The sequence below is a fragment of the Mercenaria mercenaria genome, unplaced genomic scaffold, assembly GCF_021730395.1.
Source record: "Mercenaria mercenaria strain notata unplaced genomic scaffold, MADL_Memer_1 contig_708, whole genome shotgun sequence".
Lineage (NCBI taxonomy): Eukaryota > Metazoa > Mollusca > Bivalvia > Venerida > Veneridae > Mercenaria > Mercenaria mercenaria.
Window position 1 is genome coordinate 27,008 of NW_026463602.1, and position 21,799 is coordinate 48,806.

The window sequence follows — 21,799 nt, forward strand, 5'->3', positions numbered from 1 at the left end:
ATACTTAAATCTGAACTTAAAACTTTAAAAGGTATAAAAATAAACGTTGTTTAAAAAATAACTTTTGCAAAAATGGATAAAACTGATACAATATATAAATTAGCTTATTTTCAATCAAAAGCTTTAGAAATTATTAACACCAATGAGATAAAAAACACTTTACGTCAAGCTTTTGATGAAATAATAAATAGAATTGGTAATTGGATTTCTGAAGGAAGCGGCTGGAGAATAGAGTCAGTTGATGCTCATTATATAAATAGATATAAGTATAGTCATTTGGCTGCTTCAAGTTATTTAGAATTACCAAAACCATTACAACATCCAATGAAAGGATTAATAAATATAAAGAATGATGATAACGAATGTTTTAGATGGTGTCATTTAGCTTACAAATTTCCTGTAACAAAACATTCTGAAAGAGTTTCAAATTATAAAAAACATATAAACGATCTTGATTATACTGGAATTAAATTTCCTGTTACACTAAATCAAGTACCTAAAATTGAAGTTTTAAATAAAATATCATTTAATATATTTGGTTATGAAGAACCTACAGGAATTTATCCATTGTACATATCAAAATATCAATACGAAGAACACTGTGACATGTTGCTAATTAATAAAGATAAGATAAATGGCGACTGTAAATCACCAGGGACCCCAGTTCATCATTATGTTTGGATAAAAGACTTTAATAGATTAATGTTTAACAAAACAAAATGTAAAAATAAAAAACATTTTTGCAAATCATGTTTACAAAATTTTTCACAAGAAAGAATATTAAATGAACACATACCAAATTGTTTAGCTATTAATGGTACTCAAGGTGTAAAAATGCCAAAAGAGGGAAGTAAAGTACAATTTAAAAATTATCATAAAGGTTTAGCAGTACCTTTTGTAATTTATGCTGATTTTGAATCAGTAACTAAGAAAGTTTTAACTGCTTTACCATCAACTGAATCTTCATTTACTGAACCATATCAAAATCATATAGATTGTGGTTACGGCTATAAAGTTGTTTGTTGTTATGATAACAGTTATACTAAACCAACCCAGATTTATAGAGGCCCTAATGCAGTTTATAAATTTATTGAAAAAATGCTTGAGGAAGAGGAATATTGTAAAGAAGTATTTAGTGTTAACTTTAACAAAGAACTAAGAATGTCTAAAAAAAAGACGAAAGTGAATTTAAAAAGCAGAAATCTTGTCACATTTGTGAAAAAGAATATAAGGAAAATGAAAATCCTGTTCGAGACCATTGTCATATAACAGAAAAATTCAGAGGAAGTGCTCACTCAGAATGTAATATTAATTTTAGACTAACACATAAAATTCCTGTTATTTTTCATAATTTAAGAGGTTATGATGGTCATTTTATTATGCAACAGATAGGGAAATTCAAAAAAGAAATTAATGTTATTCCTAACAATATGGAAAGATATATGGCATTTATGATAAGTGATTTAATTTTTATTGATTCATTCCAATTTATGTCTCAATCATTGGATAACTTAGTAAAAAATATTCCAGAATTTAAATATTTATCTCAAGAATTTAATTGTGAAAACATTAATTTATTAAAAACAAAAGGTGTTTATCCATATGATTACATGGATTCATTTAAAAAATTCAAAGAAACAAAATTACCTCCTAAAAATGAGTTTTATTCAATTTTAAATGAAACACACATATCTGACAACGAATATGAACATGCTAAAAATGTTTGGAATAAATTTAAAATTAAAACAATGGGAGAATATCATGATCTATATTTAAAAACTGATGTATTACTTTTAGCTGATGTATTCGAAAATTTTAGAAAATTATGTTTAGAGTACTACAAATTAGATCCTTGTCATTATTTTAGTAGTCCTGGTTTAGCTTGGGATGCAATGTTAAAAATGACTGGAATTAAGTTAGATTTAATAACTGATATTGATATGTATCTTTTTATTGAAAAGGGACTTAGAGGAGGAATAAGTTATATTTCAAACAGATACAGTAAAGCAAACAATAAATATATGAAAGATTATAATCCTAAACTTGACAGCAAATACATTATGTACCTCGACGCCAATAACCTTTACGGTTGGGCCATGTGTCAACCTTTACCCTCTGGAAACTTTAAATTTATATCCGAAAAACAATTCAAGAAATTAATTGCAAAAGGTAAAACTAACTTTATAGTTGAATGTGATCTTGAATATCCAAAAGAATTACATACTATACATAATGATTATCCTTTAGCTCCTGAAAAAATTAAAATACCAGATCAATGGCTTTCCAATTATAGTAAAAATATTAAAACAGAATTTGAAATAGGAAAAAGTAATGTAAAAAAATTAGTTCCAACTTTAATGAAAAAACAAAATTATGTTGTTCATTTTAAAAATCTTGAACTATATACACAATTAGGGTTAAAAGTAACAAAAATACATAGAATATTAACTTTTGACGAAAGTCCTTGGTTAAAAAAGTACATTGATTTTAATACTCAAAAAAGATCGAAAGCAAAAAATTCATTTGAAAAGGACTTTTTTAAGTTGATGAACAACTCTGTATTCGGTAAGACGATGGAGAATTTACGCAAGAGAGTTAATATTAAATTAACTCATGATGAAAACCTTTTATTAAAATATATAGCCAAACCTTCATTTGTTAGTTCAACGATGTTTAACAAGAATTTGTTTGGTATTCATAGAATAAAAGAAAGCTTGTTATTAAACAGACCTTGTTATGTTGGAATGTGCATTCTAGATTTATCAAAATATTTAATGTATGATTTTCATTATAATTACATTAAGGAAAAGTAAAAGGAGGGTAATTGTAAATTACTTTTGACTGACACTGATTCATTATGTTATGAAATTAAAACCAAAGATGCATATGAGGATTTTTATAAGGACAAAGATTTATTTGATAATAGTGATTACGATAACAACTCAAAATTTTATTTCAACAATAATAAAAAAGTAATTGGAAAATTTAAAGACGAAGCCGCAGGTATTCCAATCGTTGAATATGTTGGATTAAGAAGTAAAATGTATTCATATTTATTAGAAAATGAAGTTAATGTTAAAAATGTAAAGGAATTAAAAAACTTGTTGTTAAGAAAACAATAGTTCATAAAAATTACAAAGATACTTTGTTTGATTCAACCCAAAGTAATCACACCTTTAAAGTTATTCGTTCTGATAAGCATAATCTTTCCAGCTATGTTATAAATAAAACATCTTTATCATGTTATGATGATAAAAGATATATTCTTGATAATGGTATTGATACATTAGCTTATTCTTAAGTTAATTAAAACTTAAATTAAAACTTAAATAATAAAACCATAAATTGTTAACTGAATATTTTTAACGTTTAAAGAATTAATATAAATAACATCATTTATTTTAAATTCATTAGCATAATTAATAGAAATAGATTCATTTTTTCTGTTATTTTTTACATTGTTACTTTGAAGAATTACATTTTCTTTATTTTTTAGCTGTAATTTAGCTTCTCCTTTAGCTATTTTAATTGCATCAACAAGAATAATTAAAATGCAATTTTGTTTAATTGTTATATTATTACCATTTTGAACTAAACCAGGACTAGCATTTACAGTGTTCCATTGAAATAATCCACTATCGGTATCTTCGGTATAACATGTTAAGAACAATGGAGGTATTCTTATTAATTGTTTTTCTATTTGTCTTTCTATTTTATTTACTTTTTCATTTATATTATTGAATATTCCCATAATATTAATTATTTCAGTTAAATAAAAACTAAAGTTTTAACTTTAATAAAAACTAAAGATTAACTCAAAAGTCTGTCGTCATCATAAGATACATATTCATCCGATATGTAGAATCTGATGTAACTATCCGTCAAAAGCGTAAAATTTATTTTTGTAGATGATGAACTGTCATAAGGATGAATGTCAAACATTGTCCCTTGTTTTAGATAAACTTTAATTTTTTTCTTATACATAGATATTGTTTTGTCCGATCCAATGTCAAAGTCCTCGGCTACTATATTTACATTATCAATAAATATACTAAGAAATGGATCAGCATTATCATTCCACCACCTAAATATAAAATGTGATATTGGGCTTTTATGGGTTTTACTCGGTTCCGCTTTAAACCCAGCCCCCGCTAATAAAATCTTAATATCTATTATATAAATTCCGGTTTTTTCGACCACAAACACACCTTTTAAAAGTACATCTGGTACAACTAGTTTATATTCTTGGTTTGTGTTTATAAAATCTTTATAATCTACGATAATTCCAGATCCTAATTCAAATGCATTTAAATAGTTCAAACCGGCCAAATTTTCATATGTTGAATATATCCAGGCACCCCGACGGTCAAAATACTTTTTCATTTTTACGTATTCATAAAAACCGTATTTAAACCTTGGATCTGTTTCATAAAAACTGTTATATTCAAAAAGAAACACTTCACGTTTTACTTTTTCTATTTCTTTTTCCAATTCTTCTTTTATTTTTTTGTCTTTCTTTTTAAGTTTAAGAATTACTTCAGCTAAATCATCAACTCGTTTTGTTGTAGCAACTTCAGAAGCAGACAAATTATCAACTGTATTTTTTGTTCTAGCTAATTGTGTTTCTTGTTTTAAGAAATTTTTTTTTACTTTTGTAATTTCTTCAGCATTAGTAGAAATTTCTTCAGCATTAGTGGTAATTTCTCCGACATTAGTGGTTATTGCTTTAGTATTAGCAGTAATTACTTGGGTATTAGCAGTGATTGATTCTCCTTGTTTAGCTGATATTTCAACTACAGAGTCTAGATCATTTTTATGTTCTTCAACTTTAGCATTAAATTCGTTGATATCTTTTTGTAATAAACCTGTAAGTGTACTTAATTCCGCGTACTTTAAATTGTGACGTGTGTCAACAGTACTAATTAAGGTTCGAAGTTGTTTCTTTAAATTTTTTAGCTGATCATTAATTGTGTTAATTGCTTCAGTATTAGTAGTAATTGATTCTCCTTGTTTAACTGATTTTTCAACTACAAAGTCCAGATCATTTTTATGTTCTTCAACTTTAGCATTAAGCTGCGTCGTATCTTCTTGTAATTTTTTTGTAATATAATTTAAGTCTGCGTATTTTAAATTGTGACGTGTGTCAACAGTACTAATCCAAATTCGAATTTGTTTCTTAAAGTCTTCTATTTTAGAATTAAGCTCTTTTTTAAGGTTATCTAATGCTGTGTCATGGTCATCACCTCTTTGTGAAGCTGCCTTTTCCAATTCAGATTTATATTCTGTAAGTTTATTTGAAATTAATTCTAATAAATCTTGGTGTTTTTATTTTTCAGTTTCAGTATTTAGTTTATTTATTTCTGTTTTGATTTCTAACTGATACATATTTTGTAACTTTTTCTCAGCTTCAATAATCTTGTCTTTTAGTTCTTCATGTTTAATCATACTATCCTTTAATTCTTGAATTTGAGTGAATAAAATGTTTAAATTGACTCGAAATAGTCATCTATATATTATTATATATTATGTACACTGAAATCTATAAACCAATTACTGAAGGAATAAAAAGTCAAAAAGAAGAATTGTCAAGTCAGTTAAAAGCATTACCTGGAATTAAGGAGCAATTAGCGCTACTTCCAAAAAGTATATCAGAAGATCTGACACAAGGTATTGCTGAATTAACTAAAGGAATACAAGAAGAATCTATAAAGCAACAAGCTTTAAAACCAACTTTAGTCTGCCAATATCTGAGGAAAATGTAACTTCTGATGGCATTTTTTGTTAATGCTCGGATATTATTATAAAAGTGTTCCTTAGGATCAAACATGAAAGTTAAAAGGGGCTGTCGCCTTCTAAAGTTCCTCCTTACAGTATAATGGGGTCAAAGGTCAAATGAGTGCATTTACGAATAAACTACACCGTTGTGCACTTATGTTTTTTTTTTTCATATAGACATCTAAATTGGTTTAAATATTGTTTTTCAACGTCCTTTAGTATTTTTGTAAATAAAACTGATGATAATATTAAAAATATATATATTATATATATTATATTATATAGAATAATATATATCTGGGAAAAGTGGCATACGATGGCAAAGTGTGTTATACCTGACATATTTGCCAATCTATATATTTGGATCAACTGCAAAAATATTGTTGGTATTGTCGTATCCAAGGGTTATTTTAATGTAATTTCAAGGTCACAGACATGTCAAGGTCAAAAATGAACATTTGAAAATGACTTCTAAGGCACTACAGGAATCAAAATGGTGCGTTTATTAATAATATACTCAACAACTTTTCTTTTTGTATTTCTTTCTTTTATCGCCAAATTTTGACAGATTTGGATGAATGTTCTACACAATATTTAATGATTATTTTATTATAATAAAACATAAATGAACATTTGAAAATGACTTCTAAGGCACTACAGGAATCAAAATGGTGCGTTTATTGATAATATACTCAACAACTTTTCTTTTTGTATTTATTTCTTTTATCGCCAAATTTTGACAGATTTGGATGAATGTTCTACACAATGTTTGATGATTATTTTATTATAATAAAACATAAAAACGATCATAGCCTGAATTATATTAATTTAACCGTAAGGGTAACAATAAGGTAACCCTTAAATTAAATGTCACATAATTAGTAAATTCATCATAGCAGAAATTCAAAGTACCATATTCTGAATGTTCAGCTATGTTTAGTTGAAATGGAACATCCTTCAATATTTTCAATATGAACATGTTAATTCTATATCAGGTTTTGGACGTCATTAACGACACCAATTAATGACAAAATTGTTTAATACTGCAGATGGCAGTACTTGCCACATAGAGACCAGCACCAAGTTGCATCCATTCTGTGACGTTTAATTTTTAGGTTACCCTATTTGAACTGTCATGGCTCAATGAATGCACCCACACTTTATATCGCTGTTTTGTTTATCTAATTGAACTGGTCATTAAGCAATGTGTCCAATTTTTATTCAAATCTGTCAAACTTCGGCAGAGATAAAAACAAAAGTGAGGTAGCAATAAAATATGAATTTAAGCTTTGAACTGACTATCAAAAGATTATTTACATATTGTACACCTTTTGATAAATGTGTGCGAAAGAGAAAATATGGTTGGTTTTGATGAGGGAGACTACAACGAAAATGAATTACATATAAATATATAAAAATTCTCACATAAACAGTTAAAATCACTTTACTATCATGTATACAACCAAGTATTTTAGCTCAATAAGGAGAGCGCAGATCTAAAGATCGCGGGATCGTGGGTTTGATCCCCAGGAGAGGTGTATGTTCTCCATGATGATTTGATAATAGACATTGTCAGGAGTAATTTCGTCCTCCACTTCTGAATCATTTGGAGAAGTTGGCAGTTACTTGCGGAAAAAAGGCTAATACTTGTAGAGACTCCAGAAACACTGATTAGGTTAATTGACCGCCGTTACATGACTGTTGAAAGTAACATTTACATATATGGAATGCTTCTCCAGCTCCTAAAGAAATGATTTCAATACTGGTGATAATTCATTATATTACATAGATTTATGTTAATTTGCCCACGAGATGATGGTTAAATAGGACCATTTTAGAGGAATAACTGAAATATTGGTCACATTATAGGTGTACACAGTGCATGTACGGTAAGAAACAAAACAGAACAGATCTGTAGGAATTCAACTAAGTACTCTATACACCATGTCTTTGATTTGCTGTAATTTCTTTCCTTTTTTTCTACTATCGGTCAGACATTTATCATCATATTTTATGTATTTGTAATTAAGTAGAACATTTCAAAAACTATCACCGAATCTCTTAATGCGATATTTGCATTATTTTATTTGGTTTCAGACAGGATGTCCTTGATTAAATTGTGAAAAGAAAGCTAGTATCTTGGAACTGAAACATTAGTCATTCAGATATTTTAGTCATTCAGATATTTTACAAATTAAAATGTAAAAATAATGATATAAAAACATCAGAAAGGTTGCTTTAGATATTTCATAATAGTAACATTAAGTCACATTCAGTAAAATATTAAAATATACCTTTCGATATCTTCATGATTACTAACAGATGATGGTTCAGCTAATCAAAATGATGAAATATGGTGTTTCGATAGTAACTAAGAGATATACAATGTGTAAAAAAAACTTCCTACATGATGAGAAGAGCATGAAGAAGATATTCGAAATTCAAAACGATGGATTTATAATAAACAAATACTGTCGATTGAATATGTCAGGCTAAGATATAGCTTGTGAAGTGGGACTTTTATTCCATTATATGGGGTTTAATCATTTTTTATACAAGGGTAAGACGTTATTTTTATATAAGGGTAGTTCATTCTAGCATTCCGCGCTGAATTTAATATTAACAATATATCTAATTTTACACATTTAAAGCTAAAATAGCATTAGCTCACATTTGTTTCATTTTATAACATTAGATTCCTTCGTGATAGATTGGTACGTTTGCTCTACCCGGTCCTATCACCAGCTAAGTACTCGGAAATCTAAAGGCGTTGTAACAGGAAAACAAACATGCTTTCCCCTATATTCAAAGTCATAAAGATAATATATACTAATAATATTCGATATACTTTCAAATTCACTGACAATTATTAAGCCTTTTTAAAGCTATGACATTTATAGAACCAGTATAAACAAATACCGGTAGTTACAAAATTGTAGATATTGAAAACACTTGAAAAACGGTTACCAGTTCTTATAATAGCCTAACGTTAATGTGCAAAGTAATATTTTTTAGCTGATTCAAAAATATGAAGAGTACCATTTTCATGCTAATGGAATGAAAATAAAAACAACATAACATTTGCGGTTATCTAATATCTATATTTAAACTTTGATATCGCTTAATTTTTGTACATAGATGGTATTTCTCAACACCCACACATTCCTGAAATTAATACAACACATGCATAAACCACTGCAATAGATTTTTAATTGACCATTATTGATAATGCTTGAGAGAATTTGCACATTTCATACTATCTCACAAACAGTCTGAATCAAACTGAGTTTGCTATTTTACGTCCTTGAGTTCTATGCTTCCGAAGAAATCTTTTAAATTAGATCTGTCAACAAGCAAAATGTGTTCGAGATATCAGCAGTACAAACCAACGTGAAGTACACATTATATAGACCTGACGATGAGTTCGAGCCAGTAGTAAGCGAATAATCCATATTCGAGCAAACGAAGTTAAACTGTACCAGTGTTATAATATGCGCCTAAGACTTTTTCTACCTGTACTGATCATACAGACAATCATACAGGCAATCAACTAGCTTTATAAAAAAGTGTTAGCCTGAAAACGGAAGTTTTAGAATATCAAACATGAAAAAGATAGCTTTTATAAATGAACAGAAAATCAGAGCGTACGAAAAATTAAGCTCATTCTATAGAAATAACTTTAGTCGTTTTGAATTTTGCCTGTCTCAAATGCAATAAATATACACGAAGCAATTTATTTTACTTCTCAAATTCATAATTATCACCGAAAAATTACAAGTTTATATTAAAAGGTAGCAAAAGTGGCAAAAATCTGACGTTTACAACAAAAAAGCACTTATTGACCTTTGACCTTGTGCTGTGACCTTACTATGACCCTTAGAAGGCGACAGTCCCCCTGAAACGTTTCCAATTTTTATAAAGTTAACAATGAACATGGCTGTCGGGCATTAACAAAAAATGCCATCAAAGGCATTTTCTAGGCCACTTTTCTGGATATATAGGCAGACTACTTCCTATACATCAATAGATTGGGGAGATGAACCTGCTGGATGGGTTCCTCAAGATGAATTTCAGAAATTAGAAGATTATGGAAGAAAAAAGATGGGAATAACTGCAGAAACGTTACCGTCAGAGATTAAAATAACAAAAGAAGATCTTATAAAATTATCAAAAGAAGAAATTGATGAATTAAAAAAAAACTATACTCTAATGGATGAAATGGAAGACGGATCTGTTAAATTCTTATCTAAAGAATCTATAACAGATTTATTAGATCCATTAAACTATTATGATGATGAAATTGAAGAATATATTGAAGAATTGAGAGCAAGACCAAAAGAATTTACAGTTAATTTTAATAAAGACATTGATTTAAAACTTTTAGATACAGAAAAATATAATACACCGCAAGAAGTGTTTGAATATTTTCACAGCAAATCTAAAGATCCTGATAAAAGAATGACTGAAGAAGAAGTAGATGAGGTCATAAAACATGCATCAGAGGATATAAAAACATTGGGTAATGAATCTGGTGCAATAAGTAAAAAGAAAAACCCCACAGATCTTGATCTAAAACAAAAGGAAGCACTTACAGCTAAGTCGGGTAATTTAAAAAAAAATATAGAGAAACGATTATAGATATTCTTAACCAAGGAAAAAAGTATATGGGAAAAGGAATAAAATATTATAACCCATATAAAGTTTCACCAAATGGACATTATGGTAATTTAATTATTAACTTAAATAAACTTTATAGTCAAAACAAATTAATTGCTAAGGATAGAATAACTGGAAAGGAAGTAATTAACACTAAAGTAGATAATGATTTGATTGATCTGATTAATAAAAGATATAACAATAATAAAAAACATTCAATTCATTCAAGAAAAATATTTAAAGAATTAACAGAAAAATCAGGATTACCCATCAATAAAAGATCTATGAAATTTAAAAAAGTAATTAGAGGACAGGGTTATAACGTTTGTCCATGTAATCCAGAAGAATTGGTTAATGACTTGGAGTTAATTTCTGGTCCGATTGATGCTGGAAATAATAATGAAGAACTGAAAAATGAAGGTATTAGGGTAGTAGACCAATTATTAAAAATGAATTCACTCTTACCAGAACAACATGAAATGTTATATAAAAAATATTTTTCTTGAATATATAAATGGAACAAAAAATTGTGTTAAGTTCTGAAACAGTTAAAAACGATAATAAAAATACTCCGAGTGATTTTACAATCAGATTTAGTCGTTCTTTAATTTTAGATAAAAATAAAACTTATGTTGTTGGTTTGGATAGTATTAACACTATGACCTACTCTTGGCATAATATTAGTGATGAATATAATAATAAAAGAATTCGTTATAATAATGGTAAAGAATGGAAAGATATTATATTTACAAATGGTTCTTACAGTTACACAGATATTAATAATTATATCAGAGAAACATTTATAAGTAATGGTGATTATGAATTTGATAAATCAGACATTGCTCCAATAAGTTTGGAATTTGATTTAAGTAGTTTTAAGATTTTGATTTCAATTCATGATAATTTTATATTGGATTTAAGAATGCCAAATTTTGATACATTGCTTGGATTTGAGAAAAAAACATTGAGAAATACTGAATGGGGAACTACAACACCAAATATAACTAACTCTGTGGATACAATTTATATTCATTGTGATCTTATTGATAATTCACTTGTTGATGGTAATTTCAGTGATATTATCTATGCTTTAAGTACTGCAGATTTAACAAGAGCTTATCCTTTTACAAAAGAACCAAACAGAGTCGGATATTCTGAAATTAATAAAAATATTATAAATTCAATAAGAATATATATTACAGATATATTTGGTAGAATAATCAATTTAAATGAGGTTGAAACAAGTTTTACACTAATTTTAAAAGAAATATAAATTTTAGTTTTATATAATGTACAAAAAAGTTTATGACAAAAATAAAGGAATATTTATTTATGTTGATGCTCACACAGGAGAAGAAATTATACACGGTAGACCTGAGGTCTCCGGAGATTCCATCTCTGGTACAGGTATCTTTGACACTTTAACGAAATTGTTTTCAAGTGGAGTTGCATCTTCAATTAGCACAGCTGGAAAAAAAGCTTTGGAAACAGCAGGAAAAGCAGCACTTGAAAGTGGAACAAAAAAGATTGGAACGGAAGTTGGAAATTTAGCTGCTGATAAAATTGTTGAAAAATTTAAAAGGAAACCTGCTCCGGCAGTTGGTAATTTAATTGCTAAGGAATTACAAAAAAAGAATAACAGTAAAAATAATGAGGAGGAGGATATTAATATGAGAATAAATAGAATATTGTCAGGATCTGGGACTTTAGCTCAGCGTAAACGTATTAACAGATTAATTTATAAAAAATAAAATAATATATAATATATACATGTTTAGAACAAAACAATATTGTGAAAGATACGAACTAACTCCTATTCAATTAGATACAGCTTTAATATCTGTCTTGGGAAATAATGTTAAGCAACAAAAAAACGGATATCACTTTACAATTAATGATAGAAGCTCATATTTTGATTGGTTTAATGGCTATTTTGAAGTACGTTTTAAAGTAAATAAACTTGCTAATGGTAATGATTACGGTGGTGGAGATCAAATTGCTCTTATTAATAATGCAGCTTCATTAATTGATCAGTTAGTGGTTAAACAAAATGGAAAAATTGTATATGATTGTAATAATTTATATAAGGTAATAAATGTAAAGGATTTAGTTGAACTATCTAAGGATTATGCAGAATCAACTGGAACAAATGAATTTATCTCTTTAGATACTACTGCTGTTGCTGAAAGTAGTGATTATCAAGCTGGATATAATAAAGGTTTTGCTACTAGGAAGTTATTAATCCAAGGTGGTAATGCGGTAAATGCTAAAATTCTATTAAATAATTATTCATTTTTTCAAGGTTTAGAAACTAATTTTATACCTCCAAGTCAAATTCAAATAACACTGCAGCTGACAGATGATGATGAATTAATTTTTAGAGCTAATGCTGCTGATGCTGGTAGAGTAATTGTAACTAAATTAATTTTGTGGGTTCCACGTTTAATTTTTAATGAATTTGGACTTAATCTAATTTCTGAAAGATTTACAAAAGCAAGATGGTCATACCTTCGGGAAATGGTGACACAATCAACTGATACACAACAAAATAATATAACCTTTAGAATAACAGCTGGTGTAACAAAACCACAACATGTATTTGTTTATTTACAACGACCTGATAAAAGTAATTCACAAGAACATAACCCACATTTATTAGATACATTTAAAATTAATGCAGCAAATAATAATTGCACTTTGAGCTCTTGTCGTCTTGAAGTTGGTAATGGTGTTTTTTTTATCCAGAAACAGAATACACAAGTATATCAAGAATATATGACGATGTAATTAACTATTATTATAAACAAAATAATAAGACCACTGGAAGTCTGCTAAATAGATCAAATTTTTCTAATTTATTTGGATTTGTTCATTTTAACTTGGAATATAAAAAGGAAGTAATAGCAGAAGATCCTAAGCATATTACATTAACAGTTAAATTAAATATTCCACCAGCAGCTAATATTCGTGTTTACGCAATTGTATTGTATGAAGAAACAGTTGAAATAAATACTATTGGAAATGAACTTGTTATTGTTTAAATAAAATAAATTTTAAATATATAATGGTATCAAATTATATTGAATATAAAGTTAACCTTACAGATGGACAAAAGAAAAATTTAGCACAAGCTTATAATAATAAAATTTCACATACTTTTAGATTAAAACATGAACAATTACGTGGAAATTTCCCTTTACTTTTAACAAAAACACAAATTAATCAAATTGAAAAGTCTATTAGAAATAACAAGGGATTAGAAATTACAATTTCAAAAAAAAACAAATGTCTAGTCAAGGTCAAAATGGTGGATTTTTAGGAGCTTTGCCTGGTTTGTTAGGAAAAACAATTCTTCCAATAGTAGCAAAAATAGCTCCAAAAATAGTAGCTCCTCTGGGCATCGGAGCCCTCTCTGGGCTGGCCAGTACTGGTGTTAGTAAAATACTTGGAAATGGTATGATTTCGGTAGCTAATGATAAGAGAAATATTATATCGCCATATCTTGCACCTAATCAAAGAAAGCAACTAGTAGGATCTGGAGTGATTAAATTAACACAAAAACAGAAACAAAATGGTGGGTTTTTAGGTATGTTGGCTGCTAGTCTAGGGATACCTTTGATTACATCTTTGTTAAGTGGAAAAGGACATGGTCGGGGTATACAGGTTGATTCTCAGAGAAGACCTTACAGGCGAATTCCTATAGCAAAAAAAATAAAATTTATAAACAAACCTATTTCTAACTTTGAAATTGAACAATGGGTAAATCAACTCGGTATAACAAACTTTAGGGGTGTATTTAGTAGAAATAATTTACCAAAAACAAAAGCAAAGGACGAGTGTGGAATTATAAATTTGAACGACTCTGTTGGACCTGGAACACATTGGGTTTGTTACTTGAATACTTTGTACTTTGATCCATTTGGGCTTCCTCCGCCGAAAGAAGTAATTAAGTATATACCAAACGTAAACTACAACAATGTTCAATATCAAGACAAAACAAGTACACTGTGGATATTATTGTTTATTTTTCATAAAAATGTTACAAGACAAAGTACCGTTGTATGATTTACTGTATAAAATACTAAAAGTTAATAATGTAAAACAAAATGAACAAACTATTATAAATTATTTTAACCAATAAGAACATATAAATTTTTCTTCTGGGTTTTAAACTTTGTGCACTTACAAAATAGAAACAAGAGGTTAAGTGAGGTTAAACTGACCCTGTTTTCGTGGCAGGATTTTGGTAAAAATTTGGCAGAAGTGTTTAATCATATTTTACTATAGGTTTTCATATAGTACTATGAAAATTTGTTTATTTTCTTGTTTTTTTTTAGAAGTGGTCAAAAGGTTAAATAAGGTCAGATTGACTCAAAACCCTTATTTTACATTACTACTCATGAAGATCAGTTGAAAAATACAGCCTCTATCGCATACACAATCTAAAAGTTGACAGACGACAGACAGACGACGGACGCCGGACATCGAGCGATTACAAAAACTCTCCTGAGCACTGCTCAGGTGAGCTGAAAACATTAAACATTTCATGCTTGTGTGGTATCAAATACACATTACATCTTCAGTCTGTAATTGTACAATTCATGAAACACATGTTATGGTAATGCTGCAATGTTCTGCGATTATGAGAGCATGTTCTAAGGCATCGATATACTAACTAACAAAGCTTTTAACACTACAACTAGATTTTTTAATAACACAATATGAATGTGTAGAACAGTAGCTTGATCTATTAGTTCTTTAATGTTATAATTTTTTATCTTGCTTTGTATGTGTCAGTATTTGATATTCACGTTTGGATGGAATATTTTCTTTCATACACGTTTGAAGTGTCCATTTACATGAAAAGTGTTCGATATAAATATGGTTAGAAGTTATTTAGGACTCACGAAGGAAAGGTCGGCGATACTACCCAGGTGTCCGTCCGTGGTGTAATAGTGGACGGATGGATACCTGGTGTATTCTTCAATCACCTAGTCGAAAAGTTTCGATTTGACATATAGTCGGGGTGACGATAAAGTACCTTTAGAACTTGCTTAGTTATAAAATATGCGAACATTTTATGTTGAAAAAACAATGACATATAGTTAATGTAACAGATTGAAAATACTTTAGCCCTGACCGGTAATCAAAGCAAGGACCTCTAACATCAAAGGCGGACACTCTGCTACGTTGCTATAAAAGCTAACTCATTCGCAAGGACGTGCAAATGCACCTTTTTTTCTCTCAACCCTATTACATACACCCCCGCCCCCTTTTATTTTAGAATTCGTTATTTGTACCTCTGTGGAACGTTCCAAGGTGTCCATTTATATCTACTCGTCAGTTATTTACGTTTGGCGCGAAATGTTTCACTTAAAATAATGGAATCACTCGGATAGATTTCACAAAATCTCATGTTGAGGTATCTTTAATATTATTCCTTAAGTCTTTGATATGTAAGTGGCATAATTGTAAAAACTAAATGACATTTTGTTATATTTGTAGAAACCAATTGATACTATAGTAAATACAGTCCTTTCCTTCCGTGTTTCTTCCATATCTATCTGGCGGTAGCCAACTTTCATATCTTTTGTAAAATATAACTCAGCAACATGTAAACTATCAAATATTTCTTCCAATCTAGGCAAGGCAAGCTAGCGGTAGTCTTTGCAGAATCTCAAATTCCCATTATTTTTTCTAATAAGCATATTGGAAGCAAAAAGGGGACTTTGATGGTCATAAATTCTAAGTCGGGGGTAACTGTTTTATATGTTGACGCACCTCGCCTGTCATAGATGGCGGTATTCGACGGTGTCTTTGCTTAAAAGGTGTACTGTTGTTTAAATCAATCCTATGATTGATATCATTACATATGCCAAAAGTCGGTATCGTCCAGGAAAAATGTCATTCTACTTGTAGAGCAATTCTCTTATGCGCAATTTTTGGTCTGGATCAAATATGCCTGTATCATCAATGCTCAATTCCTTAATCACTCTGTCTCTTTTATGGTCCTTTTCTATCTTTAGAAACACTTTTTAAGCTACGTTGACAGGCTGCAGCTCAATGATTTTTGTGTTTGTCTTCAAGTTCGATAGGTAGACTTGGATTTCAGAGTTCGTCTTAACACTAGTACTAAATGACTGCTGCTGCTACATCTATGATGGATGGTATATTGCTAGTTTCAGTGTCTTGTTTAAGAGATACAATCCTGTATGCAAACTAGGTAACTGCAGATTTTTGTTCTCCAAAACTGTCTTTATAGTCTTTCAGAAGTTCCTGTAATATATTATTTCTAAAACTAGACGGAGGTCTTTCTATTATAAATTTGTTTTGCTAATTAATTAAGCCATAAGTGCCTTAATCCAATCCTACAACCGATGCACTGAAGCTGATTGGTCATGTGCCGAAGCAATCTAGCTTGCTTACGGAAAGTCGGTAGTCAATGATTCTATCCGGCTGCCAGCTCGTGATAAAATAATGCATGGAGGCGCAGTTGGGGTATTCCACTACCACTAAACCTTGAAAGTAGACCTATAATTGTGTTGTTGCAACTTTAAATCCTACAAAATAAATATATATGGGCAGTTGTTTTTCCTTGTGGTCCTTCTCACTGCATTTGTAACAAACTATCTGGTCGTAGCTGTAAGGCAGTTTCATAGTAAATGACCTTTCTGGTGACAAAGGTACAGGCAGGCAGATAAGTCCCTGTTCCGGTTAGTCTATGTGGATTATAATAACCTCATTCTCCTACTCAACGTCTTAATTTTCCTCTTGAATAACTGCTGCCGCTGCGAATATTCAATGATTTCATTCTTCGTAACGTTCACTAGATCCTTTCTTTGCCAGTTATAGTATTGCATTGCTTTATATCGGACTCTTTTGGAAAAGCTAGCCCACTAATATTGTTAAAACTTTTGGCCTAACAGTTTCGCTTTTATATACTATCTGTATATTTATGCATTTATGAAATTCTTAAATTTTGTTCGAGTTTACTAGATTTTATTTTGTATGCATGTCTTTTAAACTTGTATTGCCATGAGAAGAATGCAATACAATATGATTAAACTCTTTCTACATTTCTTGATTTCATCATATCCTGTCATTTGGCAATGGATATACATAAAATTTTCCTTAATCAAAAATGTAAAACTTGTTTCACAATTTCTGTGTCGCTTCTCTTGAATCCTTTGAATTCTAATGTTTCTTCAAATAACTCCCCTGAACGTGACGCCAGTTTCCACAAATTCATTTTACTTTTATGACAAGTATAGGACATTTTCCCGGAATTTTTCTATCGTGCCCACCATTCCATTACATTTTTTTCTAAGACTTATATGATCGAAACTCTAGTTTCTAGCCTTCTAACATTATCACTTGCACAACCTTTCGATATGCATAATATTTTCTTCCGTGAAAACTTCATCACTCATAAGCGACTGTACCTCATATTTGATAATATCCCTAGTAACTACTCCTTCCCTTAATCTCCTTAAAATGAAGATAACTTTTTGGAGGTAAGTGCCAGCATTTGTTATAGTGCTAGCTGTTTGCTCTGTTGTATGTCCATCACTTGGCTTTTCCTTCACACTACCAAATACTTTTAAAAGTATTACAAGAACTTCTGCTGCACTCTTCTGTTTACGTAATACCCAAGATTCGCCATGCTTCTAATTATTTCGCTTCCTCCTCTGTTACTTATCCAACAGCTCCAAGTAATATCTTTCATGTGTATTTAGTGTCTCTTGTATTAAATTCGCTATCACATTTAGCTCTTTAGCTCAATTATGCACAAACTAAACTAAATAAAAATGTATACCACTGAATAATCTAAGTCCACATTCAATGCAATTGCTTTCTGTCTTTCTTCTTCACAACGGACCCCACGAGCTTACAACTGTACACTTTCCAAACGTTCAAAAAACTGACCACAGGTCAATAACACTGTTTCAGTATAAGAAATATTTAATGTATTGTTTAGTGTTTTTACTGTTTTATCATCTATCCTAATCCTGTTTTCATTATCTTGTACTTTCTCGTGCGGGTACCTGCTCATTCTATCTGCATCTTCATCTGCATATTTGATTCCTACTGAGTAATGTATGTCAAATGAGTATTCACATAATGCAGACGCCCAACGCTGTTTAGTAGCATCTAACATTGCGCTTGTTAACGGATTGGCGTCTCTCTTTACCAAGAAATGGCTAAGGTCTGAAAATTTCTCTGTTATTGGCCACATCAATGCAAGAAACTTTAGTTTAAATGCGCTATAATTAATTTTGAACTTAGTTAGGGCACTTCTTGCATAAGCTATGACACGCTTCTTTCCATCTTGTTGTTGGTAAAGTATTGCCCCGGAGGATTTTGTTGAAGCATCTGTGTGATCGGGAAGTGGACATACCGGTATCGGATGTGATGACAGCACTTATCTTAAATGGTCAAATACTTCTTGATCCTTGACTGTCCATGTCCATTCCATTTGTCTTCAATATCCTGTTTGTGTACTAGAATCAAATAATTACGATGTAAAGGATTTTTCTCTGCTGACTTTTGATGACGGATTTATCATTCTCACTATCGGCATATCGTTTAAAGATGCAGGACAGCATCCAGAATTACAGAACATGCATTGTATACCAAATACTGGAAAGACTGACGCATTTTTATTGGAGTTCAACTGAAATACTTTGGGCGCAATTTTTATCAATCTGGCTTATCCTTTATAAAATAAATTTAGAATAAGACACGAAGAGCTAGACTCATTTTATGTTTGTTTATGCTAAGATAGAAATGAAACTTACTGAAAATACATCAGCCTTGACCGGAAAATGAGCTCGGGACATCCCACACCTAAGGGGGACACTCTAGCACGCCGCTATATAAGGTAACTCAATAGCAACGAAGTATAAGTGCACCTTTATACTCAGCCCTACTACAATATATACAAACCTTTCGTATTTGGTACAACAGGATATCTTTTGAACTGTGTAACAACGATAATATTCACCGCTATGCAGACCGCCACTATCAATGCTTGGCGAGGAAAACCACATTTAATGACAAGGTCACCATGACAAATATCCATACAGATTGTGTAAAGCAACGCCATTTTATCTGAATAAATAAAATGATGTCATTACACAAAAACAGTTATGTTTTATTAGTTTAAAATATAACCCCTTTACATTACTTCCTAAAATATTACCGGAACATTCTCTGTATTATATAAACTATTTTTCATTTAAGAACATTTAAGTATAAGTTATGAAAAGTAAGTTGAAAATAATTATACCTTTAAATAGTATCCTAGCTTCCGTAACAAATTCTGTACACCAAAGATAATATGACTTATATCCTATGTATACTAACAATTAAGTACAATATGTGGCTTATTTGTTGAAAGTAATATCACATATGCTTCACGTGGTATATCAAGTGAAGTATGTCTTAGTTTTCATCACTTAAACCATATAGATAATTTAACCTTACATATACAAAAGATTAGAATAATATCCTTTTGCTGTTATATATGTATTTGTAAATTTTACATTGCAGTGTATATATAGAGAAAGAGTCATCAACATAACACATTTGAACCATGATCATAACTGTTCACATATTTTTTTTAGAAATTTATAAAACAAATATGCATATACTAAGTACAGATATTTTGTATCAGAGGGCATTGCCCTAAACTATTTATTTACACCTAAATAATGACCATAATATCTCTAAGGAAGGTACACAGTTGTTATTTAATTTCTTGACTAGTCATTTAACAAATGCTAGTTTACATTATTCACTATGTTGTTCGAATCGAAATAATGTTTATAGTTGAATTATTCTAAATATGCCGAAGTGTTAAACGGTGTTGGTTTATATCCACAATATTAGAGTAAAGTGAGTATTGCATTATCCAAGAACAGTAATACTACATTGTCTTTTTTGTGCCTTTATTGTTATATATTAATCATGCTGGTCTGGATTAATGTGAACTGTTTATATTCTACCCGTTAAGAACATCTTTCCCGTTTGAACATTTGCCCCCGTTTCACTTTGAATGCTTCAAACAAAACCCGGTAAATTGATATTAGAGAGTTTGAGATTTCAACCTTCGCCTTCCCCTTCAACGTCTCTTGCGAAGTTAACGTATGAAGTTGAAGTTCGATTAAAATTTCTTGAGATTTCAAACATTAGAATGAACCTTACTTCTTTTACTCCGCCCATTCAATTTATCCGTAATTATGATCGCTTTTTTTTTTCGTGCATTTTGATACCAATTGTCCGAAAGGGCAGCAAGAGGTTTTAAATATGAAAAAATGAAAATTAAATAAAAAAAAAAAAAACATTTCAATTAATATAATCATCGTATGGATATTAGAGCGATTACCATAAAAAAAAAAAATAAATAAAACGATTAAACAATGTGAACAATGTAAAAACTCGTTAGTGTTGCTCCAAACATTTAGGTTTTATATAAAATTATGTCAGTATAGTCAGTATACAATGCACGATTGTAAATCATACATGAGAGGAAATAAAAATGATTATTACATACCTAAAATTATTTTCCATTGGGTTTCAATGGACCGCGATCGTGCAATATTTTTCCATATCATGACGTTGAACGCTTTCATATCGGACTAGTCCCAATCCGTGACTCTAGTTACCTCCCCTGACGGTCTGTCCATTGCGGATCTCGTTTCTTTAGATTTTTGTTGCTATTGTGCGTTTGTTTAATTTGTAATTTATGCAACATTTTGTTTACTTTTACACTTTGATTAATCTGACCTATTAGATACTGGCACGTAGTAATTTATCAGACTGAAATGAAATGAAAGTTATAATTACGTCATGAGTTGGACTAATATAGGACGTGACATGTTTTCTTAACGCGTGAATCGCGTGACGTCCATGGCGTCCACGCGCACGTTGCGACAACAAGTTGACGTCATTTTCGCGGAAAATATTAATGCGCATCAGTTTGATTTTTTCCTGTCTTTCGTGACAGAACGATAATTTAGATATAAATTAATCACTTGATAGTGGATATGTAATAAAAAGGTTATCAACTTTGTATGTGGATAGATGCCCCTAAAGTCGCGCAATATTACAGGGGCGTATGGACGATTTTAGCATTGGGGCGGCGTAGGGGGTGGGTTTGGGAGGGGGTCCGGAAATTTTTGCATATAGCTAGAGTAAATGGTGCAATCTGGTGACTTCTTGGACTGCTCAGTAGCTGTTGAACACATTCGCTTTTTAATATGAATGGATTCCGTAATTTAAAACATTTTGAATGTCTGGTGAAATATTTTGACACGTATTGTAATTTGTAATCTGTATGGCCATCCTGACAGATCCCAAATGCACA

The 21,799-nt window shown here is 30.3% G+C and overlaps 1 protein-coding gene across 1 annotated transcript in view; it reads right to left on the reverse strand.

Moving 5' to 3' along the window:
• Positions 1 to 20,211, reverse strand: part of LOC128554745 (glycoprotein-N-acetylgalactosamine 3-beta-galactosyltransferase 1-like) — a 46,698-nt gene extending 26,487 nt beyond the window's left edge. Inside the window, exons 1-2 of the mRNA XM_053536060.1 lie at positions 19,721 to 20,211; positions 19,378 to 19,542 (exon numbers count right to left, since the gene is read on the reverse strand). Coding sequence (XP_053392035.1) covers positions 19,378 to 19,537 — 160 coding nt within the window. The 5' untranslated portion in view covers positions 19,538 to 19,542; positions 19,721 to 20,211. The remainder of the gene's footprint in view (positions 1 to 19,377; positions 19,543 to 19,720) is intronic.
• Between the last annotated feature and the right edge of the window lie 1,588 nt (positions 20,212 to 21,799).